The sequence below is a fragment of the Heloderma suspectum genome, chromosome 7, assembly GCF_057233095.1.
Source record: "Heloderma suspectum isolate Gila_16-S chromosome 7, 16-S_ref, whole genome shotgun sequence".
Lineage (NCBI taxonomy): Eukaryota > Metazoa > Chordata > Lepidosauria > Squamata > Helodermatidae > Heloderma > Heloderma suspectum.
In genome coordinates, this window is record NC_139464.1 from 68,472,696 (window position 1) to 68,494,351 (window position 21,656).

Consider the following 21,656-nt stretch of genomic DNA (forward strand, 5'->3'; position numbering starts at 1 on the left):
GTTAGCATGTTGTCTGAACCCAGGGCATTTTCCACAGGGTGGCTTGTTAACCATGCACTGTGGTTTGCTAACCACCCTGAGCAACCCAACAATAAACCATGGCTTCTCAAGGTGGCTTGTTTGAGAAAAATAAGCCACACTTCATGGTCAACAAGCCATTCTGCAGAAAATGTCCTGGGTTCAGACAACATGCTAACCCATGGTTCAACAAACAACCCACAGTTCAACAACAACCCACACTCAACCACTGAGTATGGGTTAGCGTGTTGCGAGAAGTCAGTCTGTGTCTTGCAGCAATGAAAAACCATTCAGGCTGGTTTAAAATCATCATTTTTCAGGATAGTAATGAGAAATGGCTTTCTAATAATGTTTATATATTTGTTAGCCTGCTGTATGCTTTCAGTGTTGATATTTCACCCCTTTGCCCCAGATTTCTGTGTCTAGCTTCTCATGGCCTTTCGTGATTTACTGAGGATGGTGTCATGTATAAGTTTGATGCAGTCTGCAAAATGAGTGTACAGATTACACAGCATCCCCTCTTCATATGCTTTATCACAGAAATGAACAGTCAAAAATTATCAATCCCTAAAAAATAAAACAAAAAATAAAACAGCAGTAGTAGGGAATAGGCAAGTATATCTTCACCCTAACAAACATAGCCTCCTCAATTCTACAGAGTCGCATATGAAGAAAAATGCCTTTTGTTCGTTAGATTGATCAAAGGATTGATCGTGCACATAATAATACTTAGCATTTCTAGAGTGCCTTTTTTAGAGTTGAAAGCACTCAGTTATCGTGACAACAAGCAGCTAATGTAGGTCAGTAGTATTATTCCAAGATGGGAAGCTACGTCTGAGTGACAGAGGCTTGCCTAAAGTGGATCAGGGAATGTATGGCTGGAATAAGAATTGATGGCTGGAATTCTTGTTTCACACCTCATTCTGTTAGCCACTGTGCTATGTCAGCACATAACAACAAACCTAGGAGTTGCTGAGTGATGGTGGAAGAAGTTTGTGTAGGTTGCTTTTGGCATGGCTTATTGATCACTGGGATCAGGTAGATATTTGGGCTAATTTCCATGACCATTAGTCACAAAGTCAGGCATTTTTTGTTATTCTATCTGGGCTGATGTATTCTGTATCAGCACTCTGTCATGGGCATAAACTACAACTCCACACACCACATTTCAGGATTGTTCACAGTAGGCCTGACAGAAAATAATAACTGACCAGGCATGCGTCTTACAGGTCATGTGGATTGCCTCTAGAGCAGCTTTCCCCAACCTGGTGTCATCCATATGCGCTGGACTGCAGCGCCCCATCATACTCTGCCAGCATAACCATTGGCCAGGCCATACTGACTGGGGATGATAGGAGTTGTAGTCCAACACATCTGAGGGCCACCGGGTTGCAGAAGCCTGCTCTAGAGCGTAGAAGAGGTCCAATGATGACAGGCCTTTAGGAAATCTCTGAAGCCCTATTTGTTTTCTTAGGCTTTTTCTTGAGTTGTGTTTCACCACACTGTTGACAGGTTTTAGCTGCAATCATAGTGTTAGATTTTACTATTCTCTGGGCTGGATGTTGCTTTATTATGACATCCGGCATTTATTGATTTTTTTAAAATATGTTTTGCCGTCATATGAGATTTTATTATGTAAGCTATCTTCGGGGGTGGGGGGTATCCTTAAAGGTGGCCTGAAAATACTTTAAATAACAGAAATAGAGGCCTTTTTCCCATTTGCACTTGTTTGCTTTTTATTTATTTATTTGACTTGCACATACTTCTAGTCAGACAACTATATATTGGTATCCTAATACAAAGCTTGAAAGGAAAAATGTAACTGTATACATTTAAAAGGGGCCGCAGTGGCTTAGTGGTTAAGACGCTGAACTGCAGACTGGAAGGTCGGCCAGACAGCAGTTCAAGACCCGAGTGCTGCGTGACAGAGTGAGCTCCTGTCTTCAGTCCCAGCTCCTGCCAACCTAGCAGTTCGAAAGCAAGAAATTGCAAGTCGATAAATAGGTACCGCCTCGGCGGGAAAGGTAACAGCGTTCCGTGCACCTTGGTGTTCAGTCATGCCGGCCACATGACCGCGGAAGCGTCTTCGGACAGCGCTGGCTCTTCGGCTTAGAAACGGGGATGAGCACCGCACCCTAGAGTCGGACACGACTGGCTGGGGACACCTTTACCTTTTTATACATTTAAAAAATATTACTGTGGATGTATCTGTGTAGGTTTTTTGTGAATATATGTATGTAGCTATATAAAAAGAGGCATAGAGGTGCATAGCCACACAGGGTGGTGAGAGGCTGATTTTCTATCTGATTTTACCTTACATTTATTCACCTGATTATCCAATCTGCATGGTAGAGGAGGAGGTGTGCACTAATAATATATTATTTCTTTATTATTTAAATGTATAGCCCGCCTTTCACCTTACATTCCCAGGACAGGGTACTAGCAGCCCAGTGGAGCACTGAGAAAGCTCCATGTCCACAGAATGCTGAGGGTCTCTTGGAAAGGGTGGAGAATGGAAAAACAGGGGGGCAGGGAAAGTGGATTGGAATAGCCTGGAAGAGGGCCTGACTGGCAAGCTAGCTGGCTGGAACACTGGACAGGAGCATTCCATATGTCATGCAGGCAGTGATGTAGTGATAAATTTTGAAGTGCAGGCACTCATCATGACAGCCCCCATGGCAAGCCCCCAAGGAAAGTCCAAAACTGCAGGCAGCTGTGTTTATCCAGACTGATAAACTAGTTGTAGCATCAGAAGCACCAGGAGCAGGTCTTACTTGTTAACGGGCCTTAATTGCCCATTCAAGACTAGTCCACCCCAAAATATTTCACATTGCAACATGAATATATTGTTGCTGGCAGGGCTGGCGTCAAGGGTAGGCATGGTTGGGCTCCTGCTGAAGGCCCACACCCCAGCAGGGGCCCACTGGCAATAGCTCCCTGGAGTTGTTGCTCCTCCTCTTCCCCCATTGCAAACTGCTTGTTCACCTGCCTCTCTCCCTGGTCCAGACAATGGTGGTCGGGGGGGGGGGGAGGAGGAGGAGATACCATTGCCAACTTGCTCTCTGACTTTCTGCCTGCAAGCAAGCATGCGGTAGCAATGAGGAGAGAGAGAATGAGGATCAAGAGCAGACCATGCTAAATAAACTGCTTTTCAAGAGTATCGTTCTATGAACAATGCATAGTTTAAAAAGGTATTTCAAAAAAATACTTTGAACTTGTCTCTCAGAAGAATTGAACCAAGTGAGACCTGCATCAACACACTCCTGGTTGGTGTTTCAGCTAGCCATGCTCCTTCCAGAATATTCCTTTCCATCTCCCCTCTCACCTAGTCCTGGGTTTCCATTCCCCACCCCCAACAGACGCTTAGTTGTGGACACTGAGCACAGCGTCCACTGGGCTGTTTGCATCCTGTTCTGGGACTGTAGATATTTCCCTGACAGTTTTTTTTGTACTTCGGCAAGGCTCAGGCTGATATGCTGATACCTCCTTGTTTCTCAGTGGCCCAGTTTTGTCAGCACTCATCAGCTGAGTTTGCTATTAGAGGGAGTGATAGATTTGGGGTACACGTTCTAACAGTTTTTAACCGATATTGCACATTGGCACCAATAGGGAGTATTGCTGAATGAAAATGTAGTATATGATGGGCTTTCTTGTTAATTTATCTGACACTTTTAAGATGCAGGAAAAAATTAGTTTGCCCATGTACTGCATTGGCTTATACTATTTGGCTATATGAGTTTGAAGACATGTACGTATAATTCCAGCAAACTATTTTGCTATGAGTTACACAGATGGAAGAATGTGCTTGCTTGTTTAACATATTTGAATATTGCTTTCCTATTAAAATGTTCAAAGAGTCTATAGTTAATTTGGAATAGCCAACAGTGATTTGAGAGGAGAGAGCTCTGAATGTGGCATGTGTTAGACCCTAAGACTGAATGAAATATGAATTTGTATGAAGAAGCATGAGTTTGGAAACTGTCCACTTACTTTTCTTAGTTCTAGAGTGTATACAGATATACACACACATACTCACACACACTGGATCCAGTTCTGAATGGATTTGTAGTCAATGGATAAATATGGTAAGATATCCAAGGACATGAACACATGAGAGATCTGCAGGATTGCAGCCACTGGCAACTGCTCCCCATTAGCACATTGATTGGAAGCTGTGAACACAGGTACGAGCTCAAGGACAGGGGTGGGCAACACACAGGGGGTGGGCCACATGTGGCTCCTCCCACCCCCACATCCCCAACTGCCCTCTAAATTCAGGAACAAAATTATTAAAAGGTGTCTATAGCCACTACGGAGTGCCCACAGGTCAAAACAAACTAGCAAACAAGCTCATTTTGACCCTTTTGGCACTCCATAGCCACTACAGACTCCTTTTTCCCTCAGTGCCTGTGCCCAACCCTGCTCTAGATGCAGAGGCTCTGTATATACAAGGTGTGCCCTGAAAAGGTAGAGGGTACAGATCACCCATAAAAAGCCCACAAGGGTATAGCTTGTGTATTATCTATCTAGTCTGTCTGTCTGTCCATCTGTTTGTTTATCTGCATAGGTTCTGTCCACAGCTTCAGATCTACACATGGATGAGGGATGGGCCAAGGCCAGCAGGCACAATTCTGCTCTTCTTCATTCACACATTCATATGTCCTGGATATGTTGTGTGAAGAGAGCTACAGCATCAGACGAACAGTCTGTCTGATTCAGCATCTTGTCTCCTAACAATGGCTAGAGGCCTCAGGGATGTTTTGAAGGATGATGCTTTCAGGGACAGGGCATAATGCGTCCTGGAAGTTCAGAAGGGCAGTAACCATCTCCAGATGTCAGCCCTTAGCAGATGCTTGTATGTATATGGTGTCTGAAAATGGAGGTTGTACTTTTGCATAGTGTGGCCTTTGAATGCTGATGAAACCTTTATGCTAGGTGTCATCCTGTACAGGAGATGGAGGTAATGGCTCAAAATGTGATATTACTGTTGTTAGCATTTAAATACTGCTTTTTTCTTTTTCTTTTTTCTTTTTGCTAAAAGGCCATCAGGGCAGTGCACAACAATTTAAAACAGTAACATCATAAGGCCAAGTAAAGGTCCAGAAGAGACTGAGAGCCATTGCCAATTCCTTCTCTTCTTGTTCTTCAGCTCAGTCATTGCTTTCAGCTGGTTCTTCTCTCTCCTCCTGAGCAGACCCCTGGTGATAGAGCCTTCCAGCCACCAAGCAGGTACTCAGTCTTCCCACAAGCTCCCACTCCCACTCTTGAAGGCTGGGAGTCAAAGAGGAGAATCAGGGATCAAGGGGTCAGAGTAATCATTGGAGGGCCCAGGTGATGCATTCCTGAGATGGGGCTCTTCAGGCTGCCTTGGGCCACTGCAGGTTCCTCATGGTCTTCAGTTGGAGAGGGTTTTCCCAGGCTCTGGGTCAGACAAGACCCTGACATATCACATTGTCTTGAAGCAAGAATAGATGGTCGCCATGCTTAACTACATTTTGGCGCCTCCTACTTACTTAGTTCTATCTATCATATACCTTTTGCTGTTTGTATCACATATAGGCACTTGAGCCAAGAACTCCACTGCACACATGAGGATCACTTGAATGCAAACAGAAAATTGCTGCCCCATTCATTCCAGTGTCAGGGAATGGCCTGCACACACAGCCTTCCATGTACAGAGATATGGAAGTGAATGGGGTAGAGTCCACTAGCATAGACCTCCATGTGTACAGTACAGGCCTGTGAGGTGTTAAATCAAAGCCAGATTAAAATGCCCCTTATAAAAACTTGTCATCCATCCCAGAGAGAATACTGATATGATCGTCAGCTGACCTGAGGCTATAGGAGTCCTGGGGAGCAATTGTCATCAACCATAGCTTCAAGAGCTACTAGGTGGGAGTTTGGAGGTTGTATCCTGTCTCTTCTAGCAAGAGCATGCATTATGCTATCAGATGCTCTCTATGTTACTGCCATAGGGGGAACATCCAAGGGGTATTTAGCAATAATCCATTTCTTTGGAGTTTTCCCCTTCTTGTTAAAAACACGCATAATTTAAACTTGTGATTCCATTCTATACACACCTGTGAGCAAGTTGATTCACACTTACCTGTGAGCAAGTTGATATAATTGCACTATGTGAGCCTCTCAGACCACTAGGGGTACACCAATATATAAATCTAATAAATAAATGTAGCAATTATGAGTAATGCAATCAATGATCCATGCAAACTGCAGTCTGGAAAACAGTCTTGGTAAACATCCCATTAGGAAACAAAACAAAAAAGGCATTGACTGCATCACTAACACTACAATTCTATATATGTCTACTCAGAAATAAGCCCCACTGAATTCAGTGGGGCTTACTCTAAGGTTGCAAACCTATATACCAGGGGTGAGAAATATGTGGCCCATGGGCCACATGCAGCCCCCTAGTCTCCCTAATATTTCCTAGGGCTGGGAGAGAAATCCTCCACAGACCCCAGTGAGGCCAGATTCAAAAGAATCCCCCTGCCCCAGAGTCTGTGGAGGATCGGAAGACTTACCTCCACATCTAGGAGGAATCCTCGCCGGCCGGATCCTCCCCGCCAGCCGGCTCTGGAGTACCAATGATAAGGCCGCTATTGCTGTATCGCTGGCTGGGCGGATTGACTGCGGACGCAAATGGCATCCACTACACCATTTGCGGCCGTAAAGGTCTTAGTTTAAGGTAAATGCAGCTATAAATGGCAGTAGTAGCTGCCATTTGTGTCCGTGCTTTTTCACACGATAGGCTACACAAATATTTGTGTAGCCTATCTCATGAAAAAATAGGGACACAAATGGTGTAGTGGACACCATTTGCATCCGCAGTCAATCTACCCAGCTAACGATACGGCAGTCAATGGCAGCCGTATTGCTGGCACTCCAGAGCCATCCGGCGGTGGCGTGGAATCGCCGCGGAGCTGTCCAGCTAGGATTCCGGTGGGGGGGAGGGACAGATCACCTCCCCACCCACTGCGGACACCCCCCACCCAGACCCAGAGGTAATCCTTCTGCCCATCCCTAATGTTTCCCACAAAATCTGGAGGCATCTTTAAAACAAAGAAACAAAACGACACCTGCAAATTAGCTTATTTGCAAACTAATTTTGACCCTTTTGGTACTCCATAACAGCTCCAGATGCTGTTTTGTTTTTATTTTATGTTTTGTATTTGTTTCCCCATTTTTAGTACCCACAGGTTACTGTTGTTGTACAGCCTGTGAGGGTTTCCAGGGAGTGAAAATGTCCCCCAGACCTCCCAAGGGTGCCCACCTCTGCTATATACACCTACCTGGGAGCATGTTTCATTGAAATTATCAGGACTTACTTCTGAGTAGACTTTATGACATTGGGCTGTAAACCTTATTAATGTCATGCAGATTTTGAGATTCAGGCAATGTTATAGATTCTAGGGGAATGCTAATTTTTACAGTTATTTGCAAATTTGTCCCAAATAGCAACTTCTTAACCAAATATTGGAAGCTGGAGATGGATATTTCACAAACTAGAAAGAAGCAATCCTTGACAAATGGTTATGAATGCAATCCTTATCTTTTAAAAGTTACAGGTTTTTAATTTAAAGCTACCCTTACGTTCATCTCCAAAATCAAATCTTTGTATTCTTAAATGTCCAAGATTATACTGACGTTAATATTGTTTTTCAAATCACCCCATAACTCTTCAGTTCATTTGAGAAGAAATTGTTAGTCATCAAATTTGACATGAGTAATTTCACTCATACGTTATATCCTCCTTTTGTTTTGTCTGCAATCTTAAGTAGACAAAACAGAGGATAAGCAAAAGGGATGTAGCATATGAGCTGCTAAATGACTGATGTGAGTTAGGAAGGCATGGTGATAAGAAAGCATATGAAGTGCCTCCTAAATACTCAAGCCATGAACCAATGAGCCCCATTATGAGATAGAAGCTGATGGATCCCATCACACACAAAGCCATGTGTATGTGTGTGCGTAATATAGATTCTGACTTTTCTTTAACATTTATTAGTATTAATGTTAGTATTTTCTGCCTTTCCACCACATATCGGCCATCAAAGAACCTTACAGTCAATAAGGTACAAAAATAAAACAAAAATATAAAATAACAAGCTCATGATTACATAACATCCATAATAAAATCATAATGGCATCTCCTTGTCCTGAATTGCAAACTACTTTTGAAGCTCCTGCATTTTGAAAATAGTTTGACAAGTAATGTAGGGAGACTGATGTGGGGTTCAACCACCCCACTGAGCGGGGGGGGGGGAGCTCCAAATGGTGGCCTCAGCAATTAAAAGGGCTTACGGCACTTTGCAAAATTCACAGTCCTTCTCCAGTGGACACAGTCTTTGCTTTAAGCGCCTACATACTTGTTCCCTCTCCTCCTTATTTCTTCTGTCCTCATTCTGATTTTAAATTTATTTATTTATTAAATCCCATAGTAACAGCCAATATTTCAATCTAAATAAATAGTATTCTCACAGAATTTGATGTTTAAGTAAGAAAATGTAGGTCTGCTGCTCTTTGTTGGGAAAGCAGGTTGAAAACATACACATCCAAAATTGTTGAACACAAAAATGAAGCTGAATTATGGATTTTAAAGGGTGTGGTGTATAAATAATGACCTTGTTCACACATAACACTAACCCATGGTTGATCTAACCCACAGATTGTTGAATTCTGGGTTCTTTAAACCATGGGTTGTTCTTATGTGCAAACCCAGAACTTGGGTTGTTTATTGGTTGTTTCACCAGGCTACAGAGGAGGCTACAACACCAGTAAAAGAACCAGCCACTCTACATGCCAGTACTACAGCACCACAAAGGCATTTAGGCTACAGGGAGGGAGCATGTGAAGGAGGAGGGAAACAAACAAGTTAGGGATTGAGAAAACAAACCACTGTTTGTAAAGTCATCTGGCAGATAAACCCTGAGTAGGGCAACAAAACATGGGTTAACTACAGGTTAAATAAACCAGGGGTTAGCGTTATATGCAAACCAGGTCAATGTCTGTCACTAAACCAATGTTAGGAAAATGATGTTGGTAGTTTGGAGGTTCAGAGGTGAACTTAGGTTTTATGAATATCTTGACTAAGAAAATATGTGAAAGGCATCTAATTTCATTAGCTAATCATGGTAGAAGATCCAGGTCGGACCACAAAATTACAGTATCCTGAGAATCTCAGATTTCTGTGTTTTAAATAAAAAGCAAGTTTCTGGACCTTAAGGCTTGAAAGGGTATGAACAATGACTACTGAAATCTCAAGAGTCAGGGAGAGAGATGATGAGCCAGATACCCAGTGATATGCAGTACCCTGCATGGCTGTTTTGCATTTCCCATGACAAATAGAAGCAGAATACACTATGCACAATATGGAAATATCTGCAGAGGGATTACAATATACATAATTTATAAAGGACACCGAATTTAAATAACCCTGGCACAGAATTTGACTTAACTTGTCACAAAGTATCTCTATACCAGCCTAAAATCCTGCATTTAAAACAGGGCTTTCTGCTTCTGTTTTAAATGCAGGATCATGATGGACTCCCTTTACACTTACTTACTTTCCTCCTCCTTTCCCCACTCCTTTCCCCCGTTATCTGAGTCTTCCATATGTTTCATTAAGCATCTGCTAGATGGCGCTGTGGGCTAGCTCCTCTTATTGCTAGTTTTCCTCTTTTCATGAGGGAACTCAAGCAGAACACAAGCACTGTAATTTGATAGCTCATTATCTCTGATATTTTTAAAAAATTGAATGAAGGTCATTTAGCGCAGGAGACGCCCTGGAGGTTGATGACGTCATCTAAAGGACCTGCAAACTTCCATGAGTAACCAGTCTCAATAGCAGGATAAAAGCTCTGTGTGAAGAAGCCCACAGAATGTTTTTAGCACATTGTTTACGCAGTTTTGCCCATAAGTTCCAAAACATGCCTGACAGCAGTTTTTGAAACAATCATCATATCACACAGCTACACACGGCTCTATAATAAAACAAGAATAGCGATACTTATATGAAAGAGTAGGACCCACAAATGTATTACTGACTCTCCTGAATGGGTTGTCACAGTGCCAGTACCGGATGTTGGGCTTGCCTCACACTTATGATTTGTGTGTGTAATTGAATGGACTCCTCCAATTTCCTGTCCAAAGAAGAGCAAAGATTATAGTTCAAAATAGGAAAACTTAAGTTAGTTATGTGCTCATTTGCTGGGGGTGAGGGGGGAGGCCTTCTGGAGTGGTTAAAAATATAAGTTAGGCTAACATAACAGGCAGAAGGCTTGGAACAAGGAACGTTTTTCATTGAAAGGACCTTACAGGGACACACATCTTGTGCAAGCAAATAGCAAACAGGCAATTTTATTTTTATTGGTAGCATTAAACATGCATGTCAATGTTTTTAAAAGATGTTGTTCGTTTCAGGATGAAAGTTCACAAACTGCTCCTTTTGGAAGAGGAGAAATCATAGGTTGACATTCTAAGCCTTCATAATTACATGCTCTGTGATCATATTTGGAAACATCTGCTACTGCTAACCCAGTAATTACAACTTTTTTTAAGGGTCTGTGAGCTAAAATGGTTATACATGGCAACCAGCCTAATGTTGTGGTGGCAAAGCAAGGCTCTGCCATGCATGAAACTCTGCCTCTAGGAGTAAAGTGCCTGAAACAGAACACATTCTGAAAGTGCTATAGAAAAGTAGTGATGTTTTCTGTGAGACAAAAATATTTAAATTGCAAAGGACATAGTCCCAGTGGCAATAGAATGCCACATAGACTGAACTTTACCCTCCCAGCCACATAGAAAGGAAATCCAGTTCTCTTACCATGGAAGAAGAACCATGGAATCTGGAAAGAAAATATGTAAAAGTTTCTTCCTGCACTCTAATTGCTACTCTGGCATCCCCTAAAAGATAGGTGACTAAAAAAGCTCATATAATCATGACCCATTATCAGAAGCTTGTGGGCTGTGCCTACAGAAGGTTATTTCCTGAACAGAGCTAGCATGAGAGTTTACATGAAAAAGTTCTAAGCAATCTATTATTATAAAGCAACCTTGAACAACTCTCAACCAAGCAGGTCAAACAGAGTCTATCAGCCATGTACAGAAGCTCATCCAACACAAGAGTTGGATGAGCTTCTTGCCTGCTAGGGGCTGCAAAAAAACAGGGATGTGTGTTTCCGGTCAAGCACTTGGCAAGCTTCAACACATGGCCAGTCACAATTTGTACAGATCCATAGCGTTCAAAGATCTAAAAGTGGGAGACTGAAGCACATGAATCAGAGCTCATGTTTGATTTTCATTATTTATGTATTTGTTTCAGACAAAGGATAACTCATGTACCTATATCTTGTACAAAGGGATACATAGGTGTAGAGGATTTGGAAGGATGGATGATACATAGAGGATCACCACCGCCAGATTCTCCAAAGCTGAAGGATTACCTTTGCATTCCCTGATGAGCAGTTAGGGGTAGGGGTAGAAATAGGAACTAGTCCTGAACTCCTAGGTGATGCTTGTGGTACTTTGAGGAGACCTATGAATTGCCCCTGACTTGAGGTTTGCAGGTCAGGGACCCAGTTGTATCTATCATCCCACCCACAAAACATTGTGCACTTTGTGTATATTGGTGGGAATCATTGTGTGCCTATCAAAAGTGACATGGAATGGTCCTTGACCTTGCGCAAAGGTGACTTCTAACAACAACAGTGGTGGGCCAGGTGCTGTGATCTTCCGGGGTGAAGAATCAAACATGCTGTTCATCAGCTGTAAGGTGGCTGATGGTGGCGGGAGAAGAGCAGAACACAGGAGCAAGCAGCCAATTCCCTGTGTTGGGGTGGGAGAGAAGTGTGCAAGTGGCAAAGAGAAATGTGACTGGCTAGCTGCAGTGGTGCACTGTGCTGGTGTGGGAGGTTAAACTGAATGCATGGATGAGAGAGAGCAACATGGATCTGCACTGTGAGAACTCGCAGTGCTGAGTACAGCAAAGCACTCACTCAGCGATGAGAAAAAGATCCATCCCAAGCCAAGGACCACGTGAGTCTGTTGGAATTGGCCTGGTGACTGACTGATGAGGCTTCGCTTAAATGACATGGGGTAGGGAGGAGAAGCCAGAACGGGCTTCTAGCCGAGTCCAGTGCATAGTGTCACCACTTGCCCATTCCCTCACCATGGCCCAGGAAAGGCTCTCAAGTGTTCTCAGTGGTGGTGCCTGGAGCTAAAGTGGGTCCTGCTTCAAAAATAGTGAAGATCACTGACATAGGAGCAATCCATGCGCCACAGGCCACATGCAGCCCTCAAAGGCTTCCTATGATGCCTACCATGGGAGTCCATGTTGCTGCCACCACCGCCCAGGTGCCTCCTCATGCCACAACTGCTGCTGCCTGCAATTGTGCTGGGAGGAGGGTGCAGAGGGATGACTCTCCTCGGGTACTGTTTTCCCCCAGCACAACTGAGTTCCCAACAGCCCACCAAACAGCTGTTGGAAGCATGTGTTCATGCATGTGGGTGGGTGCGCATGTGTGTATGCACCTGTGCATGTGTGTGTGCATGCATGTACATGTGTTCACTTAGGTGTGGCCAATGATTCACCATCCATTGCTGCATGCAGCCTTCAGGGGCAAAAAGGTTGCCTACCACTGGTATAGACAATTCTGAGTGAGAAGGATCAATGAAAAGGTAGCTTCCTATGTTCTTTATTCATTTATTCCAGAGGTGGGCAACTTGTGGCCCTCCAGATGTTTTTACCCACAACTCCCATCAGCCCTAGACAGCATAGCCAATGGTGAGGGATCATGGGCGTTGCAGGCCAAAACATCCAGAGGGTCACAAGCTGCCTACCCCTCATTCATTCATCCATATCCCGCCTGCCAGTTGCTTCAGAAGGAGCCACAGGAAGGCTACCAGCTAGAAAAGTAACTTAACAAGATCCAATTATTGCAACAGATTAAAACAGATTAAAAAGTAGAAGGCCACAAAATACCAATAAAAATCTGTAATAGTAGCATATTTGAAGAATGCCTCACTTAAGTCTGAGAAGCATCCAAATGCTTGGATTCATTGTCCAAATGCAACAATGAAGTTTTAACTGATCTTCTAAAATTAAAAACCAAGTGGGCCTGCTGAACCTCTCCAGGGATGGTATTCCATAATGATCGTGCTACCATTGAGAAGCTCTGCCCCTTGTTCCAGCTGACCTAACATCAGGCAATGCAGGCACTTGGAAGAAGTCCCAGTCTGATGACTGAAGCACTCTGGGAAGGCTCTTATGAGAGCAGGCATTCCTTGCGATGCCCTGGATCCAAGCTATTTAGAGCTTTCGGGGTTGAAACTAACACTTTAAACTGAATGTAGAAACTAACTGGGAGCTGGTACAGGTCTTTCATTACTGGTGTAATATGCTCCTGACAACTCTTAATAGGTGAGCCACTAACTGAAGTCTCTGGACAAGTCTGTACAGGATGCCTCACATTAACCATATTGAAATGAATGCTAATGGATCTGCTCATTCTTGCATAAGATAGAAGAAAAAAATCAGTATGCTACTTGTACTAGCAATGTTTAAAAACCAATGATTTATTGAAGTCACAAGGGAGGTCTCCTTGAACATCATGGCTTGTGCTAGATTTGAAAAGCTGTCAGGGCTTCAAAGGCTATTTTACAGATAACTCCATTTTAGGGCTGCTTCAGATATTACAAGATTCCTACAGAGAAAGGACTTCAATGTGGGAAATCTATCCACATGATATAGATAATAGTGTGTGATGATCACACAGGCATTTCACAGTACATTCATGAGTGAGAAGCTTGGCTGGTAGCAAACTATGCATGTGAGCAGTCTTCACACATGATGATCTATGTGTGTGTCGTACCCAGTTTCACTTATGAAAGTGTTTTCCATATAGAAGTTTGGTTCGTTTGTTTTTAAATAGTGGAAGTAGTCATTAGTCCAAAAGTGTCCATTACCAGTTTTATGTTTTTTGTTTGACCAACAGCATGGAAAGACTAGGTTGGGCTATAGATGCAATGTATGTGAAGACTAAATACATGGAATGTTTGGATTTTCAAAGCGTGACTGCCAGGTTAAACACACACACACACACACACACACATTTAGCAAGCAACTAGAACAAGTAATAATCACAAAAGACAACTAGCAATAAATGCCCATCACAGGAGCTGAAAAAAGTAATGTGGATTATTACCTTGACAATCCCAGCTGAAAATATAATTGGAAGCTTAAAGCAAACGTTTTCAGTTAAAAGACTACATAATCAATTATTATCCTAAAATCGTTAACAGTATACCAATGTTCATGTTCATTTCAGAGATGTGATTAGTATGTCAAAGATTGTTTCTAAGTATGTTCAGCACTGATTTTATTTACTGTCCTTTATTCATCTTAGATTTCCAAGATGCTGAAACATTTGTTCGGAGCAGTAGAAACACAGCCCCTCCCTTTAATCCTATAACACATAGTCCACAGAATTCTCTTGGCAGTAGCAGTACAATGATTTTCATCAGAAGTGTTACAGAAAGCAACAATAAAAACATGGACAAACTGAATCTTAACCAGAATTTATTTGATGTGACAGAAAAATCCTGGATTCTCACAACTACCCATCATTTCTCTAGCACCACAGAACAGGTAAGATAAGTTATTAACTGGAACAGATTGCAGTTCATTTGCAGCTACTTTGAGGATGAAACCTCTCAAGACCAGAGGTTCACAAACTCCATTGAACTGAATCTAAGATAAGTAAAACTGGCTGCGATTTGCCAAAACCTTGACAGTCACTCTGATTATAGGAACAGGTAGATCACAAGAAAAAAGGTGCACTTGGTGACATTTAATCTCATTGTGTGCATTTAAATTCCCAAAGAAACAGCCTCTAGGAAAGCAAAATGCCTCAAACACGAGGGGACTGCACCCTGGCACCTTCATTGACAATTAATTCAGCATGTAGGAGCAGATCTATATTGCATTGAACTCGTAGTAATGCAAATTCTGGCACTGACTGGCTGAGCTACTGTGGTGGCTGTTAATGCAGCCAAAATTCATATTTGTGGGCTCAGAAATTTGGTTTGGGTCATTCATTATGCTTGCCTCTGAAAATGAGACAGGCATTACAGGTCCCAATGTTCTCTGGCCTGGATTTTAATCAAAGTCGTAGAAGGCCTCTCTCCCGCTTTCTCCCTACTCCCTCGCTTATCTTCACTGTTGCTCCGGCAGCAGGGGAAGGTTAAGAGGTCTCTCCCCACCCCTCCCAATCAGATATCTGGTATGGTGCTATGGCAGGCAGCATGCCAGATGTCAAAGAGGGGTGGGAGGAAAGTCCTTCCTCCCTTCCCCTGTGCTGCTGCTAGCATTTACAACAGCTTTAGGGGCAAATTGTAGCCAGCGGCGGGGGGGACTTTCAGCAGGAAACTAATGCTGTCTCTAATCTGGATTGGGGACATATCCTAGATCGGAATCCAGTGGCTGCTTTGTTTCTCTTCAAAATAAAAGTGCCCAGTTTAAGCATACTTTTTTAAAAAAATATGAGTACTGTACTGGCTCAGGCAGGGTGGCTAAGTGAAACAGAACAAACTAGGCAGTGGCTTGAAAAATAGGAAACAATGGGAGGTAGAGACATGGAGTTGAAGAAAGGAGGAACCAAGAAGAAAATAAGAGTAGAAATGTGTCCTGTTGGCAGGGTGGGATGTTTAGAGGGCTGGTGGCTATCCAGGGAGCCAATGGGGCATAGACTTGCTACTCTTAGCCTCTAGACACTGGTGGAGAATTGTGCTGGTAGCCTTCACGGTAACATTGTACTTGACAAACCTAAAGGGGCAATGAGGTCCAAAAAGCAGTGTGCAAGTTTGGGGACTGAACTGAATTCCACATATTGATTTTAATCAACCAGTTCTTTGGTCGTATGCTACTCATGAAAGCTTGCATGGACTACAACTCACTTCATCAAATGCATGGAGTGTTACTGGGGGGCGGGGTGTATATACACATACACACACACACACACACAGTACATATGATAAACAGTGAGGTGAGAAGGGAATTAAATGCAGAAAGTACTGCAGTGACAACCAAACAGTAGTCATTCAATAATGTGATTGTGACTGTCAGTACTTTCTGCATTTAATAATGTCCTTCCGATCTCACTGTTTACAGTTCTCCCGACATCACCATGTGTGCTGTATATATACTTGAAACTCTTGATAACACTCCATCCATCTGATGAAGTAGGCTATAGTCCACGAAAGCTTATGCCACAAAATAAATGTCTTTAAGGTGCCACAAGACTCCTTGCTGTTTTTGCTGCAAAAGACTAACATGGCCACCCTCTGGAAATTGTTTCTCATGCATTGTGTTGCATCAGAAGGAAAGAATAAATGCTGAATTGTATCAAAGAGAAAACAAAGATTGCCATTCCATCTGCCAGGTCAGAAAAAAAAACTGTGCAAAAAATAGGGAGAAGAGGCCAGGAAAGAGCTCACTCTTCTCTGATCAGTGATCAAAGAAGGCCTGTCTTAGTGGACTGAGCAATGTAAGACTAGGAGGTTTAGCTCTATGTCTTGGTAATGGTACTGTGGTAAGAGCACAGGTGTAAAAAAAAATTCCCATCTTGTTTCAATGGTTACTGAGGCATATATGTCTTCTCTATATGCATGGACCACATTGTATGGTTGGAATGTATAACAGAATAGGTACCTGATTCAGATACATATTTCTGGCTTGGTTCATTGATGTGCTGCATAATGAAATGTCCCACAGCCTCTCTCAGCATGTTTTCAAATGGAAATTCCATTTTTATATGGATGTATGGTGGAGCATAGTGCATTAAATACACATTATCTTTTTTGCTTTTTACCATCCATCAAGATATATTTGTCCATGGAAGCACAAAAATCCAGTTATGTATTTAATATTTATCTGAGTTATTGAAAATATACAGGATAGTATTAAGTGCAAAGTATTGTTGTGAAGGACAATAACATTTCTTCATATACATGATGAAAACCTGGATGCTGCTGTTGTATTTGACTGCGGCCAACCCATTTTCAAGGCACAATGGCAATTGCTTGGTGTTTTGTTTTGTATGTTTACGTTAGAGCAACCTTGGGTTGCAAGTAAATCTACAGCTTGCACATTCAGAACTATGAGAAAGGCTATGCAAAGCCCATTTCCTCCCGATAAAAGGAGAGAGATTGGTGGTTTTTTTAAACAGCCAGGAAACCTTGGGAAAGGATCTAAAACAGACTGGAACCTGCTATTAGTGATATGTCCAGTCACTCCCCAAACTTACTTCCAGATCTTTCCTTCGCTCTCTCTTCTTACAAACTGGCTCATTAGAAATAGTCTGTTGAAAGCGTGCATATTTACCATGTCTATTCAGTATCAGCTTTGCTATTTGTTTGGTAGTATGATAAGTAAGTCCATTAAAAATATCACTGTTGGTGTACTATGCTGCTATTTCTCTGATGTTTGTATGCCAACTTTGAACCTATTTGTACTGTGTTTAGTTAAAATATAATTAAAGGTGAGTTCTTCAGTCTTAATTTCAGATTTCACACTAGTATATCTATATGTTTGTTTTGATTTTATTGAAGGCTCATTCCCATGACCACATAATCCACCATCTGCATTTACTTCCAGCCAAGTGTGCCATTTGGTAAGAAGGCTGTTTGAAAGCCAAAATCATGTGCAAAATTGCACAAATCAGCCTTTAATATACTATTACAAGACTGAAAACTAACTGAATTAAATCAAATGGAGGTGACAAAAGACAAATGTCTAGGTCAGCTTGGAAAATTAAAAGATTTCTTTTTAAAAAAAATTAAGGCTGATATCCTATACACACTTAACTGAACTCAGTGGGGCTTACTTCTGAGTAGCCATGTATACAATTACACTTTTCCAGAGTCAATGGTTCTGGATGGCATACACCCAAATGTTCTGGGCAGAGCAATCCAAAGAAGTATTTCTTCACACAGCACAGATTTAAACTATGGAATATGCTACCACAAGATATAGTGAAGGCCACTAACTTGGATGGCTTTAAAGGAGGATTAGACAAATTCATGGAGGATAAGGTTATCAGTTAGTCATGATGGCCATATATTACCTCCAGTATCAGAGGCAGTGTGTCTCTCAATGCCAGTTGCTGGAGAACACGAGCAGGAGGGTGCTATTGCACTCATGTCCTGCTGGTTGGCTTCCCACCGGGGCATCTGGTTGGATACTGTGAAAACAGAATGCTGGACTAGATTGGCTTTTGTCTGGATCCAGTACAGTTCTTCTTACATACTAGGGCAGGGGAGGGACAACATGTGGCAGAGGAACTACCATCAAATTCTATGCCCTGCCAGGCTCATGCTAGCAAGGCAGATGGGGACAGCTGGAGGGAAAAATAACTGCATGTTTATTTGTTAGTTATGTTTGTTTATTAATTATGGTGCTAATGTTGTTAAGGTTTTATATACATGTTTTGTATTTATTGTGATGTATTTTAATGTATTTTAATCTCCCTGTAAACCACTTTTTAGTTATTTTTTAAAAAATATGGTAAGCAGTATATAAATCTCTTAAATAGATGAGAGAGAGAGAGAGAAAGAGAAAGAGAGAACGAACATCATCTCCAGAACTGGTGTATTTCCCCCTATTCAATACGTGTGTTGGTGGAATGGGAGGGCTTTGAATTTGGGGGATCCAAAGGCTCCCCAGATTCAGCCCCGGCATATCCTCTTTTTGCTGCTACCACTGTTGGAGCACCAATAGTGGAGTGGCAAAGGTGACAGTGGTTTCCACACCAGCAAGGAAGAGGCAGACAGAGAGAGAGAAATATCTACTATGGCCCCTTGGACACCCTATTAGGGACCATAGGATTGGAGCTTAAGAGCACAATCCTAAGGGGCTGACACTGGATAGACAGAAGGCTTTGATCACACAGCCCTCTGTCTATCCAAAGCCATGCCAGCAAAAGCCAGGCAGAGCAGAAAGAGGATGGAGGCTTTTACAGCCGAGAGTCTAAAAAATGTCAGCTAGATGGGCCTCTCAGCTTGTCAAGCTTGCTTGTCAGGGCGTGAGCCGGGAGGGTGACAGCTCTTGGATTGAGACTTTTAGACTGAGTGGATGCGGACCTCTCCTCCTCCTTCCCCTCCCCACCCCTCCCCACCCCACCCCACCCCACCCCACCCCACCCAATGCCCCTTTTCTTCCGTTTTGACGTCTCTTCCAAGGTTGCAGTTGCTCAGAAGTCTCTTCCAAGTAGAGAGGGGAAATCCACAATTGAATCTCCTCCTGGATTTCTCTGCAAAGAACTCAAATGTGAAAATGTTTATCTTCTAACAAAAACATGTAACTTATCGCTGAAATTAACCTTCTAATCCAGTGGACTGGAAGGTAGTATACAGAATTTAATGTTTTTAGAAAGGGTTCTGAGAGAGATCCAGGAAATTGCAGGTATATTGTCTGCCCTGTATAGACTGTGAAAATCACAATTAAATCTAGAATTATTAAACATATTGAAGAGCAAGCCTATGGCTACAATCCTGTGCACACTTATCTGGGAATAAATCACACTGAATTCACTGGGACTAAGTTCTGAATAAAATTGCTTAGGATGGTGCATTTACTGAGACAGAATCAGAATGAAGTCCTGCCTCATCATGTTGACAGGGATGATCCAGTAGACATTGCATACTTTTGACAAATTCTCTCACTAAAGACTCATGAGTAAAATTAGCAGTCAACACATAAGAGGACAGGCTCTCTTATGGATCAGAAACTGGTTAAAGAACAGGAAGCAGATGGCAGGAATAAATGGGCAGTCCTTGCAATAGAGAGAAGTAAGCAGTGGGATTGCTCAGGGATGTATATTGGTACTGGAGCTATTTAATATATTCATAACTTATATGGAGCGCAAGGACAGAACCAAGTTTGCAGATAACAGCATATTATTCAGGGTGGTGAAAGCCCAAGCAGATTACAAAGAGTCCCAAGGGGATCTCTCTGAATTGAGCAAATAGACAACAAAATGGCAAATTAGGTTCAACGTAAGTTAAAAGTTATGCACATTGAAGCAAAAATTTCATATACTGACAGGATCCGAACTGGTGTGGTGACTAACTAGGAAAGAAATCTTAGAGTCATGGTGGACAGCTCAATGGAAACATCAACTCGGGTGTGTGGTGGCAGTGAAAAAAGGCAAATTCTGTATTAAGAATTATTATGAAAGTGATTGAAAATAAAATGGCCAGTATTATAACAGCTAGTTTATAGACAGTGCCTTGCATAAGTATTCATCCCCTTTGTCTTTTCCACATTTTGTTGTGTTACAACCTGGAATTAAAATGGATTTAATTAGCATTTTTACCATTGGATTTATACAACATACATAACACTTCGAAGGTGCAACATATTTTTATATCAGCACAAAAGTTAAACAAAAACAAACTGGTATTTGTTGGCTGCATAAGCATTCACCCCCCTGAGTCAATACCTGGTAGAAGCACCTTTGGCAGCAATTACAGCTGTGAGTCTTTTGGGGTAAGTCTCTACCAGCTTTGTGCATCTGGATTCTGCAATTTTGCCCATTCTTCTTGGCAAAATTGCTCAAGCTCTGTCAGGTTGGATGGGGACCATTGGTGAACAGCAATTGTCATGTCTTGCCACAGAAAGCATCCCCACAACATGATGCTGCTACCACCATGCTTCACCATGGGGATGGTGTTCTCAGGGCAATGAGCACTGTTGGCTTTGTGCCACCCATAGCATTTTGCAGTAAGGCCAAAAAGTTCAATTTTAGTCTTATCAGACCAGAGAACCTTTTCCCACATGTTTGCTGTGTCTCTCACATGCCTTCTGGCAAAATCCAAATGGGATTTGATATGGAGTTTTGTTTTTTTTTAGCAATGGCTTTCTTTTTGCCACTCTTCCATAAAGCCCAGCTTTGTGTAGTTTCTGTGTGATTATGTGATAGTTGTCCCATAGACGGTTTCTCCCATCTCAGCTCTGGATCTTTCCAGCTCCTTCAGTTACCATTGGTCTCTTGGTTGCTTCTCTGACTAATGCCCTCTTTACTCGGTCACTGAGTTTTGGTGGATGGCCTTCTCTAGGCAAAGTCGCAGTTGTGCCATATTCTTTCCATTTTGTAATAATGGATTTAATGGTGCCTCAGGGGATGTTCATAGCCTTGGTGCTTCTCCAGAACTTTATCCTGGACTTGTTTTGATAGCTCCTTGATCTTCATGATACTGTTTGTTTAGATATGCTTTCCAACAAACCATGGGGCCTTCCAGAAATAGGTGTACTTAATCTGAGATCATGTGACACTTGAATTGCACACAGGTGGACTCCATTCAACTAATTATGTGACTTCTGAAGGCAGTTGGTTGCACCAGAGCTTATTTAGGGGTATCACGGCAAAGGGTTTAAATACTTATGGAATCCAGTGTTTTCAGTTTTTATTTGTAAATCATTTTGTAAAATATGTAGATTTTCCCCCACTTCAACATTAAGGACTATTTTGTTTAGATCAGTGACAAGAAATCCTAATTGAATCCATTTTACTTCCAGATTGTAACATAACAAAATGTGGAAAAGTCAAAAGGGGGTGAATACT

At 42.2% G+C, this 21,656-nt stretch overlaps 1 protein-coding gene across 1 annotated transcript in view; it reads left to right on the plus strand.

Annotated features, from left to right (window-relative positions):
- The window catches only part of PTPRB (protein tyrosine phosphatase receptor type B), a 106,310-nt gene that overhangs the window by 2,263 nt on the left and 82,391 nt on the right, over positions 1 to 21,656 (plus strand). Inside the window, exon 3 of the mRNA XM_084810494.1 lies at positions 14,442 to 14,683. Coding sequence (XP_084666620.1) covers positions 14,442 to 14,683 — 242 coding nt within the window. The remainder of the gene's footprint in view (positions 1 to 14,441; positions 14,684 to 21,656) is intronic.